This window comes from Amphiprion ocellaris, chromosome 19 (genome assembly GCF_022539595.1).
Source record: "Amphiprion ocellaris isolate individual 3 ecotype Okinawa chromosome 19, ASM2253959v1, whole genome shotgun sequence".
NCBI lineage: Eukaryota > Metazoa > Chordata > Actinopteri > Pomacentridae > Amphiprion > Amphiprion ocellaris.
The window spans coordinates 4,418,680-4,437,022 of NC_072784.1; the positions used below are offsets into that span (position 1 = coordinate 4,418,680).

The 18,343-nt window shown below is 34.5% G+C and overlaps 1 protein-coding gene and 1 long non-coding RNA gene across 2 annotated transcripts in view; both read right to left on the reverse strand.

Annotated features, from left to right (window-relative positions):
* Positions 1-676: 676 nt before the first annotated feature.
* On the reverse strand, positions 677-4,851 carry tmem205 (transmembrane protein 205). Its single transcript, XM_023295714.3, has 4 exons — positions 4,737-4,851; positions 3,001-3,107; positions 2,757-2,920; positions 677-2,347 (listed from the first exon to the last, which is right to left on the reverse strand). The coding sequence occupies exons 2-4, from the start codon at positions 3,098-3,100 to the stop codon at positions 2,045-2,047; spliced, it is 567 nt and encodes a 188-aa protein (XP_023151482.1). The 5' UTR covers positions 3,101-3,107; positions 4,737-4,851; the 3' UTR covers positions 677-2,044.
* Positions 4,852-9,168: 4,317 nt separating this feature from the next.
* The window catches only part of LOC129347538 (uncharacterized), an 11,563-nt gene continuing 2,388 nt past the window's right edge, over positions 9,169-18,343 (reverse strand). The window contains exon 2 of the long non-coding RNA XR_008599679.1: positions 9,169-11,783. This is a non-coding gene — a long non-coding RNA (uncharacterized LOC129347538). The remainder of the gene's footprint in view (positions 11,784-18,343) is intronic.

Sequence of the window (18,343 nt, forward strand, 5' to 3'; positions counted from 1 at the left end):
ATCTCTCTTCAGTACCACGAAGAGATGAGATGATAAACTTGATCTCCGGTCAAACAAGTTTTATTTTCTTGTGCTACTGCAACAGTAAACCTGACTGGACAGTTTTAGATCTAACATTCCTCAGAATGATCAGAATGTGTAGCTGCTACGCTTCTTCAAGACACTAACTTCCTTGTATGGTCAGTAAATCAACAACAAGACACATATCAGTAAGATAAAACTCTGTGTTTGGAGGAAATCAGGTCTGTCTATACCGAGCTGTATTTCCAGTGGCAAAAAAATAAATACAAATCTGATCACGGCCTTAAAAGGGCCAACATTAATTGCATTTGGGAAAACCTCATCCATTTACTTTCAGTCTGTTCTTTTTATATTGAAATGACTCAATTACAGTCCATTAGTGCTGGTATTGTATCTGTAATAGTGACAATGGCTCCCTCGTTTAGCAAAGCAGCGTCCTCTGCATTCAAGGCTGCTCCTCTCAAAACCTGATATGCGTCACCAGTAATTAAATTAAAACCTGCCTATTCCAAATCCAGACGCTGTGTGCCGGATCTGGGTTCACTCATCGGTGTGAATTAGGGATTAAAAGGACAGTTTCTTTCTGAACCAATTCTGCTAAATGTTCAAACTTGTAAACTATGAACAAATATATGAACACAAGTGGATACAAATGGAAGAATTAAAAAATAATCTGTTTATTCTCCTAATTATAGTGTTAAATCAGCAGAACTGACAAATGTAAAACACATTTTCTTCACAATATCAAGACACGTTAAAATTGTAATGTGATGTGTGCAGATGGATCTATTCAGTGTCAAAACATCCCCCCCTGCTGGTCGACTGCCCACACAGCAGCTGAAGTTTTAGGATAAATATTTACTGTGTTTTTAACCCTCGTGTCGTCCTGCGGGTTCTAAATTGACCCCTTTTAAAGTTTGAAAATGTGGAAAAAAATATGTATTTTCACAGTGAAACTTCTGATGTCCACATTTTCAACATTTATGGGAAATTTTTGAAAATTTTTTGGTGGAAAAAAGAAATGTTAAAAATGTTTCTTAAGAACATTCACAAAAAAATCAACCAAAATCCAGCGAATTTCGCTGCAATATGGTTGATTTTTTGGTGAATGTTCTTGAAGAAAATATTAGAAGTTTTACTGATACATATATGTAATCACTTTAGATATTTTTCGGATTTTTTTTGGAAGATTTTTACTCATTTTTTGAAAATATTTACAAGAATTTTCTTGCCAAATTTGGGAGATTTTTATTTTATTTAAATTTTTTTTTTAAACAAAACTTTTAAGGGAAACTTTTAAGGAATTTTTGGAATTTTCTTCCTGAAGGTTTTGCAAATTTTCAGAAATTTGTGGAATTTTTTTGCTGAATTTTGGGATTTTTTTCAGACAAGGAAACAATATTTTTTGGTGCCCATAAATGAGGACAACAGGAGGGTTAAAGATATTTCTTCTTAACATGGAGTCTGGTTGTGAGCAATAAAATTAAATACAAAAAGGAAAATATAAAAATGCAAAAATACATTCTATCTTTTGAAATAGTGTCATTTAAACACTTGAAAGTGACTGACAAAAAAGTGAACAGCAGTCGTGAGTTTTCTGGAAATGAAGACATTCCTGCACATAAGGACACTTGGGACAGATATAGTGCTGCAAAATTCTGCCTAATTAATCTACATGATGTCACTGTTATGTAAGTCCAGTTGTTCTTGATTCACGTTTAATTTCTGCAAGTTTATATTGAAACTGTGATGAGAGAGAAACTGACACTGAGATGTTTTTCACGACTTGAGCACACAAAGTTGTTCTACTCAAGAGAGACTTATGAGCAGTTGTGTAGGTGACGATGAAAGGACTGAAATCTCCTGCACATTCATCATCACTTGGACTCAGTTAATTACATAATCATCAGTTAAAATGGAGTTGGGATTTGTACTCACTTGCTAATTAAGTGAGTACAAGTGATCAACAATGTGAAAGATTCTTGTGTCCTTTCACAAACTGAAGCATGAAGCCTGCTCTTGTCTAAATGGTGGACAAGTTCAGAGCTGTGTAAACCAAATTAGTGGTGGTGCAGATGAACCCTGTCAGGTTGCAGAGGCTAGACAACCCGTGGTAACGACCAAAAGTGCTCTTGTAGGCTTTGTACTTGGGGTCCTGCTCTCTGAGCTTAGCATAACCCTCCTTCTGGCTGCCCAGGCCAATCTGGTTCCCCAGGCCATGCTCCTCCTCCACCCCCCTCATCTGGAACATCACCTCAGTGGCTGCAGGGCCGAACCACTGAGCATTCAGACCTGCCATGATCAGCGCTACGAAGTACAGAAACATCTGCAAGACCAGAGGGAACACAACAGGATGACAACATGATGCTGATTTCTATATATATATTATTTTCACTATTTCACTTTGATTTATATATTTAGTTTGCTCATTTCTATCTATCTATCCATCTATCTATCTATCTATCTATCATACACATACATACATACATCTTGCGTGTTTTTATTCTTTATTCTTATTGTTTCGGTCTGGAACAGGTGCACAATACATTTCACTGTGCATTAGTGCATTATACTATGTATAATGTTGTGTTTGTGATAAATAAAGGTCTTGAATGTTGATTAATATAATCGAAGAGGTCTGTTTTTCTGAGTGTTAGACAGCACTGTATGTGTCTGAGACTGTTCGTGCTTCTGTTCTAACAATAGCTACAGCATGTTTTAGTGTGATGTTCTACCTGCACGCTTTCATGCCAGTCCAGCAGCTCTCTGGGGTGGTACACAGCATACACAGCCAGGTTGACAAAGTGACTTCCCAGCAGGCTGTAGAAGTATAAAGGGAAGAGCTTACTCTGCACGAGGCCAAAGGTGTGTCGGGTTACCTGTCGCACCAGCGCAAAACCTGCAGAAACCAAATATGGTGTTGAAACATGAATGCATACAGTAAGTAGCAGCCGTCACTCCTCTCTGTGTCCCACTAACCTGCGATGAAGGACACCCAGACCTGCATCCCCCAGGAGAAAGAGAGCACCAGGAGGTGCAACACTTTGACCAAGTCGGTTGGCTCCCCCTCCGTTGCCATGGCGTCACTTTCAAAACACAGACATACAGAGTATACATTATCCTGCATTTACCCTTTATTTCCTCATTGTTTTGGGTCCCACAGATGCCACTGCTGTGTGGATGTGGGAAAATAATAAGTGAAAAATAGGACAAAACAGTTACTCAACATGCAAATAGCAAATTGTAAAAGCTGCAATGTATGAGATGTGGCTTCTAAATAATAACAATAATGTTCAGTTTTATTGAAATTGAACAGATTGAAAGTTTCAGGGGTTGTTTGCCCATTGATCAATCTAAAGTTTAGCCATACTTTGTACATTTTACAGCACATCTGACCCAATGTATAATATGTTGTGTCAATGGTTTCTAAATTCACGCTTGCATCCTTGTTGTTTGACATTCACACTTTTTAAGAAATCTTACGATATAACGTTTTATTACACGTTTGAAATCAGTGACACAGTGAATACTGAACTGACGCTTGACTTCTGTCTCCAAAGTAAATACCTAGATTGATATGTGTATGAGAAATATATACAATTTTTTGGGATACGGCGATTCATAAATATCAAAATATACAGTATTTTGTATTCATTTGCAGTCTCGTTCCCAATTCCTCTCATCCTCGAATGAACAATCCATTCATTAAAATTCAAATAATAAAAGTCAAGGCGAGCTTATTTGGGATTTAGGAGTGGTGGAGCTGCATAAAAAGTAAACACAGATAAATCACAATTAGGGCAAAAACTAATGATTACCTTCATTGTTGATTAACCCATTTATTATTTTTCTAACAGTTTGGTCTATAGAATGTCAGAAAATACTAAAAAATGTCGATCAGTGTTTCTCAAAGCCCAAGATGACTTCCTCAACTGTCTTGCTTGGTCCAAAACTCAAATATATTCAGTTTACTACCATATGAAAAAAAAAAATTCAAATTTAAGAAGCTAGAATTAGAGCATATAGACTTACGTTACTTGTAAAATACTCAAACCCATCAATCAAAGTCAAAATAGTCCATTTAGGTACTTCAGCAGTTGATAACTAATTAATCATACACAGCATGAAGAGACTGACAGTATTTACCACTACATTCAAACACCAAACAGGGGTAAAGTACATTTTTTTGTCCCCAGTTCAGCATATTTAAAGGTAATTCTCTTACTATTAAGTAAAGTGATTAAGTATGAAGTTCTTAAACCAACTTTAGGCATGTTTTTGAGCCGTCAAAATGATCCGCAGAAGCCCAAACACACATTAGGGCTTTACAAAAACCCGTTTCATGGAGATAAATGTCATAAGCATCATTTGAGGCTGGTCCTCCACATGTGCAGCAGACCTGATAAAGCCTCAGGAGGTGATAAGAGAGCAGAGGCAGAGCGGGAAAAATACAACTCAGAATTAACTTACAATTACAACCCACATAAGCAACCTGAAGGCATCGACTTATCAGAAGGAGGGGATAAAGGTGAAAACATGACCTGTGCTGCGATAACAAAAGGAAACACTTCAACGTTAGCTGGCATGCTAACCAGCGTTAGCCTCGGAGCTAAGAGACAGTTAGAGCTACAAGTTTGAACTCAGCGGCGGTCCCGGCTTCATTTTGGACTTCCCATGAAGAATTAAAATCATGTCTTACACAAGCCTGCACGTACCTTGTATAGTGATCGTCCTCTGATACCCGAGGCTTCGACACATGCGCTGTAGCTCATGAAGCAAACGTATCGAGCCACTGTGCCGAGGCGTGGTTTGGTCACGTGACTCGTGACGTTTGAATCACTTCAGTGACGTTTGAAGCACTCAACTGCTTCGAATCACCTGATTGGTTCGGTTTGTTATGTGAATCACTCGCCGGGATCGAGTGTTCCGGGATAGGAGATCCCTATTTAGTGTTGTTCATTTGAATTGTTTTTCGCAGAATAGATTGTTTTTTTTGCTGTTGTTTTTGCTTTGAGAGTTAGTAGTATGTCAGATTTCGTATTTCGTAGAGAATAGATAGATAGATAGATAGATTATATTATTTATTTTTATATATATATATATATATATATATATATATATATATATATATATATATATATATATATATATATATATATAAATAAATATATATATATATATATATATATATATATATATATATATATATATATATATATATATATATAAATATATATATATATATATATATATATATATATATATATATATATATATATATATATATATATATATATATATATATATATATATATATATATATATATATATATATATATATATATATATAAATATATATATATATATATATTCCCAACTCACCACCCCCATGACACAACACCTGGCACAGAACCTTGTCAGGTGCTTAGCTGACAGACTACAAACCAAAGAAAAGAACAGTTCACTGACTGTTGCTACACTTGTGGCTCTGCAGTTCAAAACTTTTGGATTCACCAATCAGAGTGGCAGCCAGTGTGAAAGAACATTTAATAACAGAATGCACAACAATTAACATAAAGAATACCAAGCAGCAGTTATCTACGTCACAAGCACCACCGCAGCCTCGTCCCCCACCACCAGCAGCACCTTCCACAGGTATTCTTTTTCTCTTCTGAATAGGGAATGACTGACATTTCTGGTGATGATGATGATGATGATCTTCAATATTTTTCAGTTCAACTGTGGAGCCTATTAGACGAAGACGCAAGTAGAGCCTGGTAAATGCAAAGCGCCACAGCGAATGCAATTGTAGAAAGAACGGCAGACCCACTGGCTTACTGGGTAACCCACAAAACTGTTTACCCAAACTTGTACAATGGAGCCAAACATTTCCTGTGTACCTCAGCCTCATCTGTGCCATGTGAACAGGTTTTTTTTTTTCTAAGGCTAGGGAGATAGTGAGTAAAAGAAGGAACTGCTTGAGTCCCAAACAATGTTCCCTGTAATTTTTCAGTCTGAGTGTGAGCAAACACACAAACTCCCTGAGCGTCCCTTGGACCACTGTGAGCAACATCAGACGTGTGCACTGTGGTCACACCAGCATCACATCCCTTCAAGTTACATGGTTCATTAAAAGAATCAAATTACAGCATTTACATTTCTGTTAAAACACTTTGTCAACAGGAGCCAGTTGAAGGCTGCAGTGATTTTAGTGACACTACAATGTATAAGAGTGAAGTTATTGAATATTTGTCTCTCTTTACTGTTGCAGCAGTTTTGCAAATTGCAGACGGACCCTGTTCACTCCATAGACACTAATGTTATTCCTGTAGCTTGAAAGACAGCTACTTTTGATAAAACTGGGCTTGTAGCACATTGTCTGCCTTGCAACAATGGGAAAGAGGCACCGTTTATGTTTTGACAACCTATATCTAATGAGTTATTGATGCTGGAAGTCCGAATTTGTGAATATCTTTCCAACTTTACTGAACTTTGGGCCACTACCACCTAAGGAGTGATATATTTAATTTTGAAAAAAGCATTTAGCCATACTTAAAGCTTTAAGTGCTTTATTAACACGGAACTAAAAATTTTGTATTGTTTTATTATCACAGGTTCTGTCTGAAAAGAGGTGGCATCATTTTAAACAGTGAAATCAAACTAATAAAATGTAATGATCAACCAGTGTGCAATACTGGATTCTGCAAAAACATAAACAACTTTTAAAAAAAATCTTAACACAGTTAACGTATTAACTTATTTATGTGTGTATGCATGTATTTATTGATTTATTTAGTACTGTTAACATATCAGAGTTCTGAGTGAATTTTTCTTAAGATAGGCAAAGGCCATTTATTGATTACATATATGCTGTTAGATGTTTATTAAAAACTAAAAAACATTAAAAAAAAAAAACAACTTAGGCATTTATTAAGTCACTAAAATAGTGTAGAGTACAGACCACATCAGCATGATTATAAGCATCCTCTGGTAAATGAACAACCAGATACTGATGTCTCTCACCATATGGACTTCAGGAGATGACTGGGGGATGATAAACTGTGACCTACTGGTTGGGTTCTCTCTGTTCTCATGTTTCTTACATGTTTGTCCCCTGACAGCCGGGTCCTAATGTTTTTGAGCAATACACCATACTATGACGTTTTTACAATGAGGGTTCTACTATGGAACCAGTTTGACATGTTCAGGTGTTCTTTGTGTGAAAACTCAGAGATTTCAGGGATCAGAAGGTGGTTTTCAACTTTCTTTGTTAACTTTCTGCTTCAACTTTAAACTAAATTTCCTTCACTAAGCCAGCCCTCTGGACTTCCAGGAAGCTGTGTTCCTATTGGCTGTCCAGGTGGCTGCTTGGTGTTATTAGGAACACCTGAGCAGCTTGGTGTTATCAGGAACACCTGAGCAGCTCAGTGTCTTCCTGCTTTATTTAGCTGCAGACAAACATTTCCTCTGCTTCTCTTCACCAGTGAACCGGGTTTGGCTCCGTTGCTTCAGTTTGTTTTTTAGGCGTTGGCTTGCAGCTTCCAGCAGTAAAATCGTCTTTAATGTGTTTCTTGGTGTGTTTCAGGGCTTTGTACTGGATAGTTGTCTTGGTAAATGTGGTTCTTTAGCCACAGTTAGCACATGGTGCTAATGTGTGCAGTGATTAGTGGATTTGGTGCAGCTGAGTTGTGTCTTTATCTTGGCTGTAGTGAGTCTTCAGAGGTTTTTGGTCAGACACATTCTGTATTCTTGTTTGAGAACCAGTGTTGGTTGTCCAGAAGGTAAGAGTTCCTGTCCTGATTCTCTGTTCTCAGAGGTTCTCTGGTAGGCTGCAGGAGACTTTAGCGTTTGGGTTGTGTTAGTTTGATTTTTGTACGGTTTCATTTGGACGACTATCTTGAGGCCCCTCCATGTGGTTTAGTGAGGTTTTCTGGAACAGTTCTACAAAGCAACCTGCAGCAGAAGAGACTTTGAGAGTTTTTAGGAAGTTCTGGAGACCAGACTTTAGAGCAGCAGAAACATTTATCAGCAGTTTGAGCAGGAGAAGGTGAGCTTCAGAGTAGAAATGAGACGGAAACCTTCTTGACCCGTGTGGTGAGGTCCTGTACCAAGAGTTTGAGCAGGTTGTGAAGAGTCTGTAGTTCTTTAGTCTGAAAGCACAAGAAGAGTCGACTCATTAAATGAGAAAACAGGAGATATTGTTGGTTCTTCTGTCACTCTGCAGTTTCCAGTTTCCTTAGACTGAATATCAAGTTTATATTTTAAATGATTTCCCATGTGAGCCCAAGAAGACTTCAATAAACTCCCTCCATCCCCTGGACACAACATATTTTATTACCATGTTAAATTTTTTTTTTTTTTTTTTTTTTTTAATGTTTTTGAGTTTTAATCATAGTTTTTTCTCTTTGCTTGTTTAGTTTTGTCATCTGTGTAAAAGGTGCTAAACAAATAAAGTTGAATTGATAAACTGAATAATTGACTAACTCATGATTGTGACAACAGAAGTATTTTCATTGTGATTTAAGGGTTTATTTCATTTTTAAGGTTGGGGTTAAAATCTTGACAGAAAAAGAAGATTAAAGAAATAAACTACATAACAAAAAGCAATTAAATCAAACAAAAAAATTAATACAATAAAACTTTTAAAAAGTTTTATTGTTAAAAAGATTTAAGAAATTTAAGATGTAATTTTCTAATTAAACATTTAATTTTTTAATTAAATGTTTTGTCTTTTTAAAGGTTTAATAATCTAATTAAATGTTTTGCATTTTTTAAATGTTTAATATTCTTGTTTAATTTTATTTTTTAAATGTTTAATTATGGAAAATATTTTATCTGTAATTTTTAATATTTGTATTTTAAAAATTTTGTTTAATTTCATAATGACATGTATTGTATGTTGTTGAATTATCTAATTCAATATTTTGTCTGTTTAATAGAGTTAAACATTAAATACAATTAAATTATATGTAATATACCACCTTTTAATCCCAACTCACCACCCCCATGACACAACACCTGGCACAGAACCTTGTCAGGTGCTTAGCTGACAGACTACAAACCAAAGAAAAGAACAGTTCACTGACTGTTGCTACACTTGTGGCTCTGCAGTTCAAAACTTTTGGATTCACCAATCAGAGTGGCAGCCAGTGTGAAAGAACGTTTAATAACAGAATGCACAACAATTAACATAAAGAATACCAAGCAGCAGTTATCTACGTCACAAGCACCACCGCAGCCTCGTCCCCCACCACCAGCAGCACCTTCCACAGGTATTCTTTTTCTCTTCTGAATAGGGAATGACTGACATTTCTGGTGATGATGATGATGATGATCTTCAATATTTTTCAGTTCAACTGTGGAGCCTATTAGACGAAGACGCAAGTAGAGCCTGGTAAATGCAAAGCGCCACAGCGAATGCAATTGTAGAAAGAACGGCAGACCCACTGGCTTACTGGGCAACCCACAAAACCGTTTACCCAAACTTGTACAATGGAGCCAAACATTTCCTGTGTACCTCAGCCTCATCTGTGCCATGTGAACAGGTTTTTTTTTTCTAAGGCTAGGGAGATAGTGAGTAAAAGAAGGAACTGCTTGAGTCCCAAACAATGTTCCCTGTAATTTTTCATGAGTCTGAGCAAACACACAAACTCCCTGAGCGTCCCTTGGACCACTGTGAGCAACATCAGACGTGTGCACTGTGGTCACACCAGCATCACATCCATTCAAGTTACATGGTTCATTAAAAGAATCAAATTACAGCATTTACATTTCTGTTAAAACACTTTGTCAACAGGAGCCAGTTGAAGGCTGCAGTGATTTTAGTGACACTACAATGTATAAGAGTGAAGTTATTGAATATTTGTCTCTCTTTACTGTTGCAGCAGTTTTGCAAATTGCAGACGGACCCTGTTCACTCCATAGACACTAATGTTATTCCTGTAGCTTGAAAGACAGCTACTTTTGATAAAACTGGGCTTGTAGCACATTGTCTGCCTTGCAACAATGGGAAAGAGGCACCGTTTATGTTTTGACAACCTATATCTAATGAGTTATTGATGCTGGAAGTCCGAATTTGTGAATATCTTTCCAACTTTACTGAACTTTGGGCCACTACCACCTAAGGAGTGATATATTTAATTTTGAAAAAAGCATTTAGCCATACTTAAAGCTTTAAGTGCTTTATTAACACGGAACTAAAAATTTTGTATTGTTTTATTATCACAGGTTCTGTCTGAAAAGAGGTGGCATCATTTTAAACAGTGAAATCAAACTAATAAAATGTAATGATCAACCAGTGTGCAATACTGGATTCTGCAAAAACATAAACAACTTTTTAAAAAAATCTTAACACAGTTAATGTATTAACTTATTTTTGTGTGTATGCATGTATTTATTGATTTATTTAGTACTGTTAACATATCAGAGTTCTGAGTGAATTTTTCTTAAGATAGGCAAAGGCCATTTATTGATTACATATATGCTGTTAGATGTTTATTAAAAACTAAAAAACATTAAAAAAAAAAACAACTTAGGCATTTATTAAGTCACTAAAATACTGTAGAGTGCAGACCACATCAGCATGATTATAAGCATCCTCTGGTAAATGAACAACCAGATACTGATGTCTCTCACCATATGGACTTCAGGAGATGACTGGGGGATGATAAACTGTGACCTACTGGTTGGGTTCTCTCTGTTCTCATGTTTCTTACATGTTTGTCCCCTGACAGCCGGGTCCTAATGTTTTTGAGCAATACACCATACTATGACGTTTTTACAATGATGGTTCTACTATGAAACCAGTTTGACATGTTCAGGTGTTCTTTGTGTGAAAACTCAGAGATTTCAGGTATCAGAAGGTGGTTTTCAACTTTCTTTGTTAACTTTCTGCTTCAACTTTAAACTAAATTTCCTTCACTAAGCCAGCCCTCTGGACTTCCAGGAAGCTGTGTTCCTATTGGCTGTCCAGGTGGCTGCTTGGTGTTATTAGGAACACCTGAGCAGCTTGGTGTTATCAGGAACACCTGAGCAGCTCAGTGTCTTCCTGCTTTATTTAGCTGCAGACAAACATTTCCTCTGTTTCTCTTCACCAGTGAACCGGGTTTGGCTCCGTTGCTTCAGTTTGTTTTTTAGGCGTTGGCTTGCAGCTTCCAGCAGTAAAATCGTCTTTAATGTGTTTCTTGGTGTGTTTCAGGGCTTTGTACTGGATAGTTGTCTTGGTAAATGTGGTTCTTTAGCCACAGTTAGCACATGGTGCTAATGTGTGCAGTGATTAGTGGATTTGGTGCAGCTGAGTTGTGTCTTTATCTTGGCTGTAGTGAGTCTTCAGAGGTTTTTGGTCAGACACATTCTGTATTCTTGTTTGAGAACCAGTGTTGGTTGTCCAGAAGGTAAGAGTTCCTGTCCTGATTCTCTGTTCTCAGAGGTTCTCTGGTAGGCTGCAGGAGACTTTAGCGTTTGGGTTGTGTTAGTTTGATTTTTGTACGGTTTCATTTGGACGACTATCTTGAGGCCCCTCCATGTGGTTTAGTGAGGTTTTCTGGAACAGTTCTACAAAGCAACCTGCAGCAGAAGAGACTTTGAGAGTTTTTAGGAAGTTCTGGAGACCAGACTTTAGAGCAGCAGAAACATTTATCAGCAGTTTGAGCAGGAGAAGGTGAGCTTCAGAGTAGAAATGAGACGGAAACCTTCTTGACCCGTGTGGTGAGGTCCTGTACCAAGAGTTTGAGCAGGTTGTGAAGAGTCTGTAGTTCTTTAGTCTGAAAGCACAAGAAGAGTCGACTCATTAAATGAGAAAACAGGAGATATTGTTGGTTCTTCTGTCACTCTGCAGTTTCCAGTTTCCTTAGACTGAATATCAAGTTTATATTTTAAATGATTTCCCATGTGAGCCCAAGAAGACTTCAATAAACTCCCTCCATCCCCTGGACACAACATATTTTATTACCATGTTAAATGTTTTTTTTTTTGTTTGTTTTGTTTTTTTGTTTGTTTGTTTGTTTTATGTTTTTGAGTTTTAATCATAGTTTTTTCTCTTTGCTTGTTTAGTTTTTTCATCTGTGTAAAAGGTGCTAAACAAATAAAGTTGAATTGATAAACTGAATAATTGACTAACTCATGATTGTGACAACAGAAGTATTTTCATTGTGATTTAAGGGTTTATTTCATTTTTAAGGTTGGGGTTAAAATCTTGACAGATAAAGAAGATTAAAGAAATAAACTACATAACAAAAAGCAATTAAATCAAACAAAAAAAATTAATACAATAAAACTTTTAAAAAGTTTTATTGTTAAAGAGATTTAAGAAATTTAAGATGTAATTTTCTAATTAAACATTTAATTTTTTAATTAAATGTTTTGTCTTTTTAAAGGTTTAATAATCTAATTAAATGTTTTGCATTTTTTTAAATGTTTAATATTCTTGTTTAATTTTATTTTTTAAATGTTTAATTATGGAAAATATTTTATCTGTAATTTTTAATATTTGTATTTTAAAAATTGTGTTTAATTTCATAATGACATGTATTGTATGTTGTTGAATTATCTAATTCAATATTTTGTCTGTTTAATAGAGTTAAACATTAAATACAATTAAATTATATGTAAATATACCACCTTTTAATGTTTAATTTTCTTTTTAAATGCTTCATTCTATTTTCTGTTTAATTCCTATTTGAAGTTTTATTGTCTTTATGATGTAATTTTCTAATTAAACATTAAATTTTTTAATTAAATGTTTTGTCTTTTTAAGGGTTTAATAATCTGATTAAATGTTTTGCATTTTTAAAAATGTTGAACATTCTTCTTGTTGAATTGTATTTTTTAAATGTTTAATGATGGAAAATACTTTATCTGTAATTTCTAATATTTGTATTTTAAAAATTGTGTTTAATTTCATAATGACATGTATTGTATGTTGTTGAATTATCTAATTCAATATTTTGTCTGTTTAATAGAGTTAAACATTAAATACAATTAAATTATATGTAAATATACCACCTTTTAATGTTTAATTTTCTTTTTAAATGCTTCATTCTATTTTCTGTTTAATTCCTATTTGAAGTTTTATTGTCTTTATGATGTAATTTTCTAATTAAACATTAAATTTTTTAATTAAATGTTTTGTCTTTTTAAGGGTTTAATAATCTGATTAAATGTTTTGCATTTTTAAAAATGTTGAACATTCTTCTTGTTGAATTGTATTTTTTAAATGTTTAATGATGGAAAATACTTTATCTGTAATTTCTAATATTTGTATTTTAAAAATTGTGTTTAATTTCATAATGACATGTATTGTATGTTGTTGAATTATCTCATTCGATATTTTGTCTGTTTAATAGAGTTAAACATTAAATACAATTAAATTATATGTAAATATACCACCTTTTAATGTTTAATTTTCTTTTTAAATGCTTCATTCTATTTTCTGTTTAATTCCTATTTGAAGTTTTATTGTCTTTATGATGTAATTTTCTAATTAAACATTAAATTTTTTAATTAAATGTTTTGTCTTTTTAAGGGTTTAATAATCTGATTAAATGTTTTGCATTTTTAAAAATGTTGAACATTCTTCTTGTTGAATTGTATTTTTTAAATGTTTAATGATGGAAAATACTTTATCTGTAATTTCTAATATTTGTATTTTTAAAATTGTGTTTAATTTCATAACGACATGTATTGTATGTTGTCGAATTATCTCATTCGATATTTTGTCTGTTTAATAGAGTTAAACATTAAATACAATTAAATTATATGTAAATATACCACCTTTTAATGTTTAATTTTCTTTTTAAATGCTTCATTCTATTTTCTGTTTAATTCCTATTTGAAGTTTTATTGTCTTTATGATGTAATTTTCTAATTAAACATTAAATTTTTTAATTAAATGTTTTGTCTTTTTAAGGGTTTAATAATCTGATTAAATGTTTTGCATTTTTAAAAATGTTGAACATTCTTCTTGTTGAATTGTATTTTTTAAATGTTTAATGATGGAAAATACTTTATCTGTAATTTCTAATATTTGTATTTTAAAAATTTTGTTTAATTTCATAACGACATGTATTGTATGTTGTTGAATTATCTAATTCAATATTTTGTCTGTTTAATAGAGTTAAACATTAAATACAATTAAATTATATGTACATATACCACCTTTTAATGTTTACTTTTCTTTTTAAATGCTTCATTGTATTTTCTGTTTAATTCCTATTTGAAGTTTTATTGTCTTTATGATGTAATTTTCTAATTAAACATTTAATTTTTTAATTAAATGTTTTGTCTTTTTAAAGGTTTAATGATCCAATTAAATGTTTTGCATTTTTGAAAATGTTTAACATTCTTCTTGTTTAATTGTATTTTTTAAATGTTTAATTCTGGAAAATATTTTATCTTTAATTTCTAATATTTGTATTTTAAAAATTTTGTTTAATTTCATAATGACATGTATTGTATCTTGTTGAATTATCTAATTCAATATTTTGTCTGTTTAATAGAGTTAAACATTAAATACAATTAAATGATATATACATATACCACCTTTTAATGTTTATTTTTCTTTTTAAATGCTTCATTGTATTTTCTGTTTAATTCCTATTTGAAGTTTTATTGTCTTTAAGATGTAATTTTCTAATTAAACATTTAATTTTTTTAATTAAATGTTTTGTCTTTTTAAAGGTTTAATGATCCAATTAAATGTTTTGCATTTTTGAAAATGTTTAACATTCTTCTTGTTTAATTGTATTTTTTAAATGTTTAATTCTGGAAAATATTTTATCTGTAATTTCTAATATTTGTATTTTAAAAATTTTGTTTAATTTCATAATGACATGTATTGTATCATGTTGAATGATCTCATTCAATATTTTTGTCTGTTTAATAGAGTTAAACATTAAATTACATTAAATGATATTAAACAGACAAAATATTGAATGAGATCATTCAACATGATACAATACATGTCATTATGAAATTAAACAAAATTTTTAAAATACAAATATTAGAAATTACAGATAAAATATTTTCCAGAATTAAACATTTAAAAAATACAATTAAACAAGAAGAATGTTAAACATTTTCAAAAATGCAAAACATTTAATTGGATCATTAAACCTTTAAAAAGACAAAATGTGGGTACCCGTATAGCTCAACGGGTTAAGCAGGTGACTCATGTACAGGTGCTGGTCCCCGATACAGCGTCCCCGGTTCGATTCCCGCTCTTGGCCCTTTGTTGCATGTCTTCCCCCGACTCTTCTTTTCCATTTCTTGTTTGTCTCTCACTACGCCTATCCAATAAAAAGCTGAAAACGGCCAAAACAAACAAAAAAAAGACAAAACATTTAATTAAAAAAAAAATTAAATGTTTAATTAGAAAATTACATCTTAAAGACAATAAAACTTCAAATAGGAATTACACAGAAAATACAATGAAGCATTTAAAAAGAAAATTAAACATTAAAAGGTGGTAAAACATTTAAAAAGAAAAACCTTAAAGATTTAATCGAAACATTAAATATTGGGAAAGAAAAGGAAACTCAAACAAGCCGATAAAACATTTGAAAAAACAATTAAACATTAAAAAGACAAAACATTTGGAAATCACATCAGACATTAGAAAAGAATAAAAGGTGAGAAAAGAGCAAAACTAAACGTTTAAGAAGAATCAAACTAAAGACGAAACATTTCAAAAGACACCACTTAGACTTTAGTAGATCAAATTAAACAGAAGAGACAATAAAATGATCAAAAAGAGCAAAAACAGATAAAGCGTTAAAGCGTTTCCCAGTCTGAAACGAAAACATCAAGTTGTTTCTTCAAACATTTCCTCTTTCTATGTTCTTAGTTTGATTGTGGACAGATTTACTAAGAACTCATTTCAGAAAACTACTTTCCAGATAAAGTCTACTAGTAGTTGAAGGCATTGATCAAACTAATGTTACCTTCTGATCTCCACAAACTTTACTGTTCAGTGAAGAGAATCAAAGTTTGTTGAGGATTTCTAAAAAACCCACAGGTGAAGGTCTGGGAAGAACTCAGATGGATGGTCTAAATGTGAAATCAAGATTCATGGTCACAAGTTTTAAGGCTTCTGTTAACCAGAAAGTTCAAACTAACAGAGAAGTACTGAGAAACTTTTAAAATTTCAGTCCTCAGACTGTCTGAAGGTTCAAACTAACAGAGAAGTACTCAGGAACTTAGAAGATATCAGTCCTTGGACTGTCTGGAAGTTCAGTCTAACAGAGATCTACTGTGGGACTTAGAAAATTTCAGTCCTCAGACTGTGTGAAGGTTCAAACTAACAGAGAAGTACTCAGGAACTTAGAAGATATCAGTCCTTGGACTGTCTGGAAGTTCAATCTAACAGAGAACTACTGTGGGACTTAGAAAATTTCAGCCCTCAGACTGTGTGAAAGCTCAGGTCCTGAGGACTCGGGAGGTCTGGAGGCTTTGAAAGTCTTGGAACTGAGGGTTCAACCCTCCAGCACAAAGGCTAAAGTCCAACCTCCTGAGAAAAAACGATCGAGTCGAGACTCAAGTTAAAAAAAACTCGAAAATGGCAAAAAAATAGATGATAAATGTGCAAAAAAAGAAGAATTAGTATCTGAGCGAATACCTCAGGGGATAAGAAGAGAGACTACCAAGTGGAAGGTCGCTGGTTCAAGACCCACCACTGGCACTTTTCTTTGCTTGTCTTTGTCAGGATTTTGATAAAATTTAAGAAGTGTCTGGTCTTGAACCAGCGACCTGCAGCTCCACAGGCAAATCCTTAACTCACTGAGCTACAGATCAGATGAAAAGAAGTAATTTTGTCGTCCTTTGGCATCGTAGTTAGTAAAGTGACCACGTGGGTGGAACCAAGGCGGAGTCTGGGTGGAGTCAGGGCGGAGAGTAGGCGGGGAGGTGGGTGGCGGCCTCCCCCCTCTACTCCCCCACCTCCCTCCACCACCCACCACACCTTCCCCGCCCGACGAGTTCTTCGAGTTGCCACGAGTTCTTCGAGTCTTGACAGGTTTTCCCGAGTTTCTGGAGTTTCCACCAGGTCGGAGGCAGAGAAGTTGTCATGAAGAGGTGTTGAAGTCGGCCAGGATGGACTGACTTTTTACAGCGACTAGAAGGAAGACGACTAGAAGAGCAGGTCTTTAACCACCATCCATAAAATCCATGGAGTCGCTCCAGAGAAATGAAGGGAGGTCAACTTTTATCAACCTCCATCCAGACGTTCAACTTGATATCTTTACTTTGAGATTTTTAGCACCACAAACCTTTAGTATCACACTTTATGATCATTTATTAGGACTTTAATGGAATCCACCAGCAGATTTAGTTTTTGTTGACAAACTTTATTCTTGTCATCGTGGGACTGCAGTATTTAAAACTGTTCCTTCTATTTGACCTCATGTTTATTAGTTTTATTTATTTATTATTTATTATCCCTTATTAATCCCACGAGGGGAAATTCTGATTTTCGCATCTCTCCCCAATTGGGGGAGTCAGAGCGACGGGTCAGCCATGGTACAGTGCCCCTGGAGCAGGAAGGGTTAAGGGCCTTGCTCAAGGGCCCAACAGCGGCCACATAGAGGCTTGAACCTCTGACCTTCTGATCAGTAGTTCAGAGACTTAACCGTTGTGCCACCACTGCCCCCTTTTAGTGGAGAAAGTTATTTTAGTTGTCGATTAGTCTCTTAAAAACCATATAATAAATTGGATTAGTCAAGAGGTTTAAATTTCTTACTTTGTCATATTTTAAATATGACAAAAAATATAAAAATAAAGTGTCTTGAGACAATTTGACCTGTAATTGGCGTTATATAAATAAAATTGAATTCAAATTGTATGTATCTTGTAATGGGCTGCACAGTGGCGTCGTGGTTAGCACTTTCACCTTGCAGCGAGAAGATCCCTGGTTCGCGTCCCGGCTTTCCCGGGATCTTTCTGCATGGAGTTTGCATGTTCTCCCTGTGCATGCGTGGGTTCTCTCCGGGTACTCCGGCTTCCTCCCACAGTCCAAAAATATGCTGAGGTTAATTGATCATTCTAAATTGCCCGTAGGTGTGAATGTGAGAGTGCTTGTTTGTCTCTGTATGTGGCCCTGCGACAGACTGGCGACCTGTCTAGGGTGTCCCCTGCCTTCACCTGAGTCAGCTGGGATAGACTCCACCCCCCCACCCCCCCACCCACCCCACCCCCCCGCGACCCTAGTGAGGATTAAGCAGTGTATAGATAATGGATGGATGGATGTTGGAAAACACATTTTCTTGTCCATTAATCTGTTGATTGTTTTCTCCAGTAATTCATTTCTTGTTTTGGTTTATAAAATGTCAAA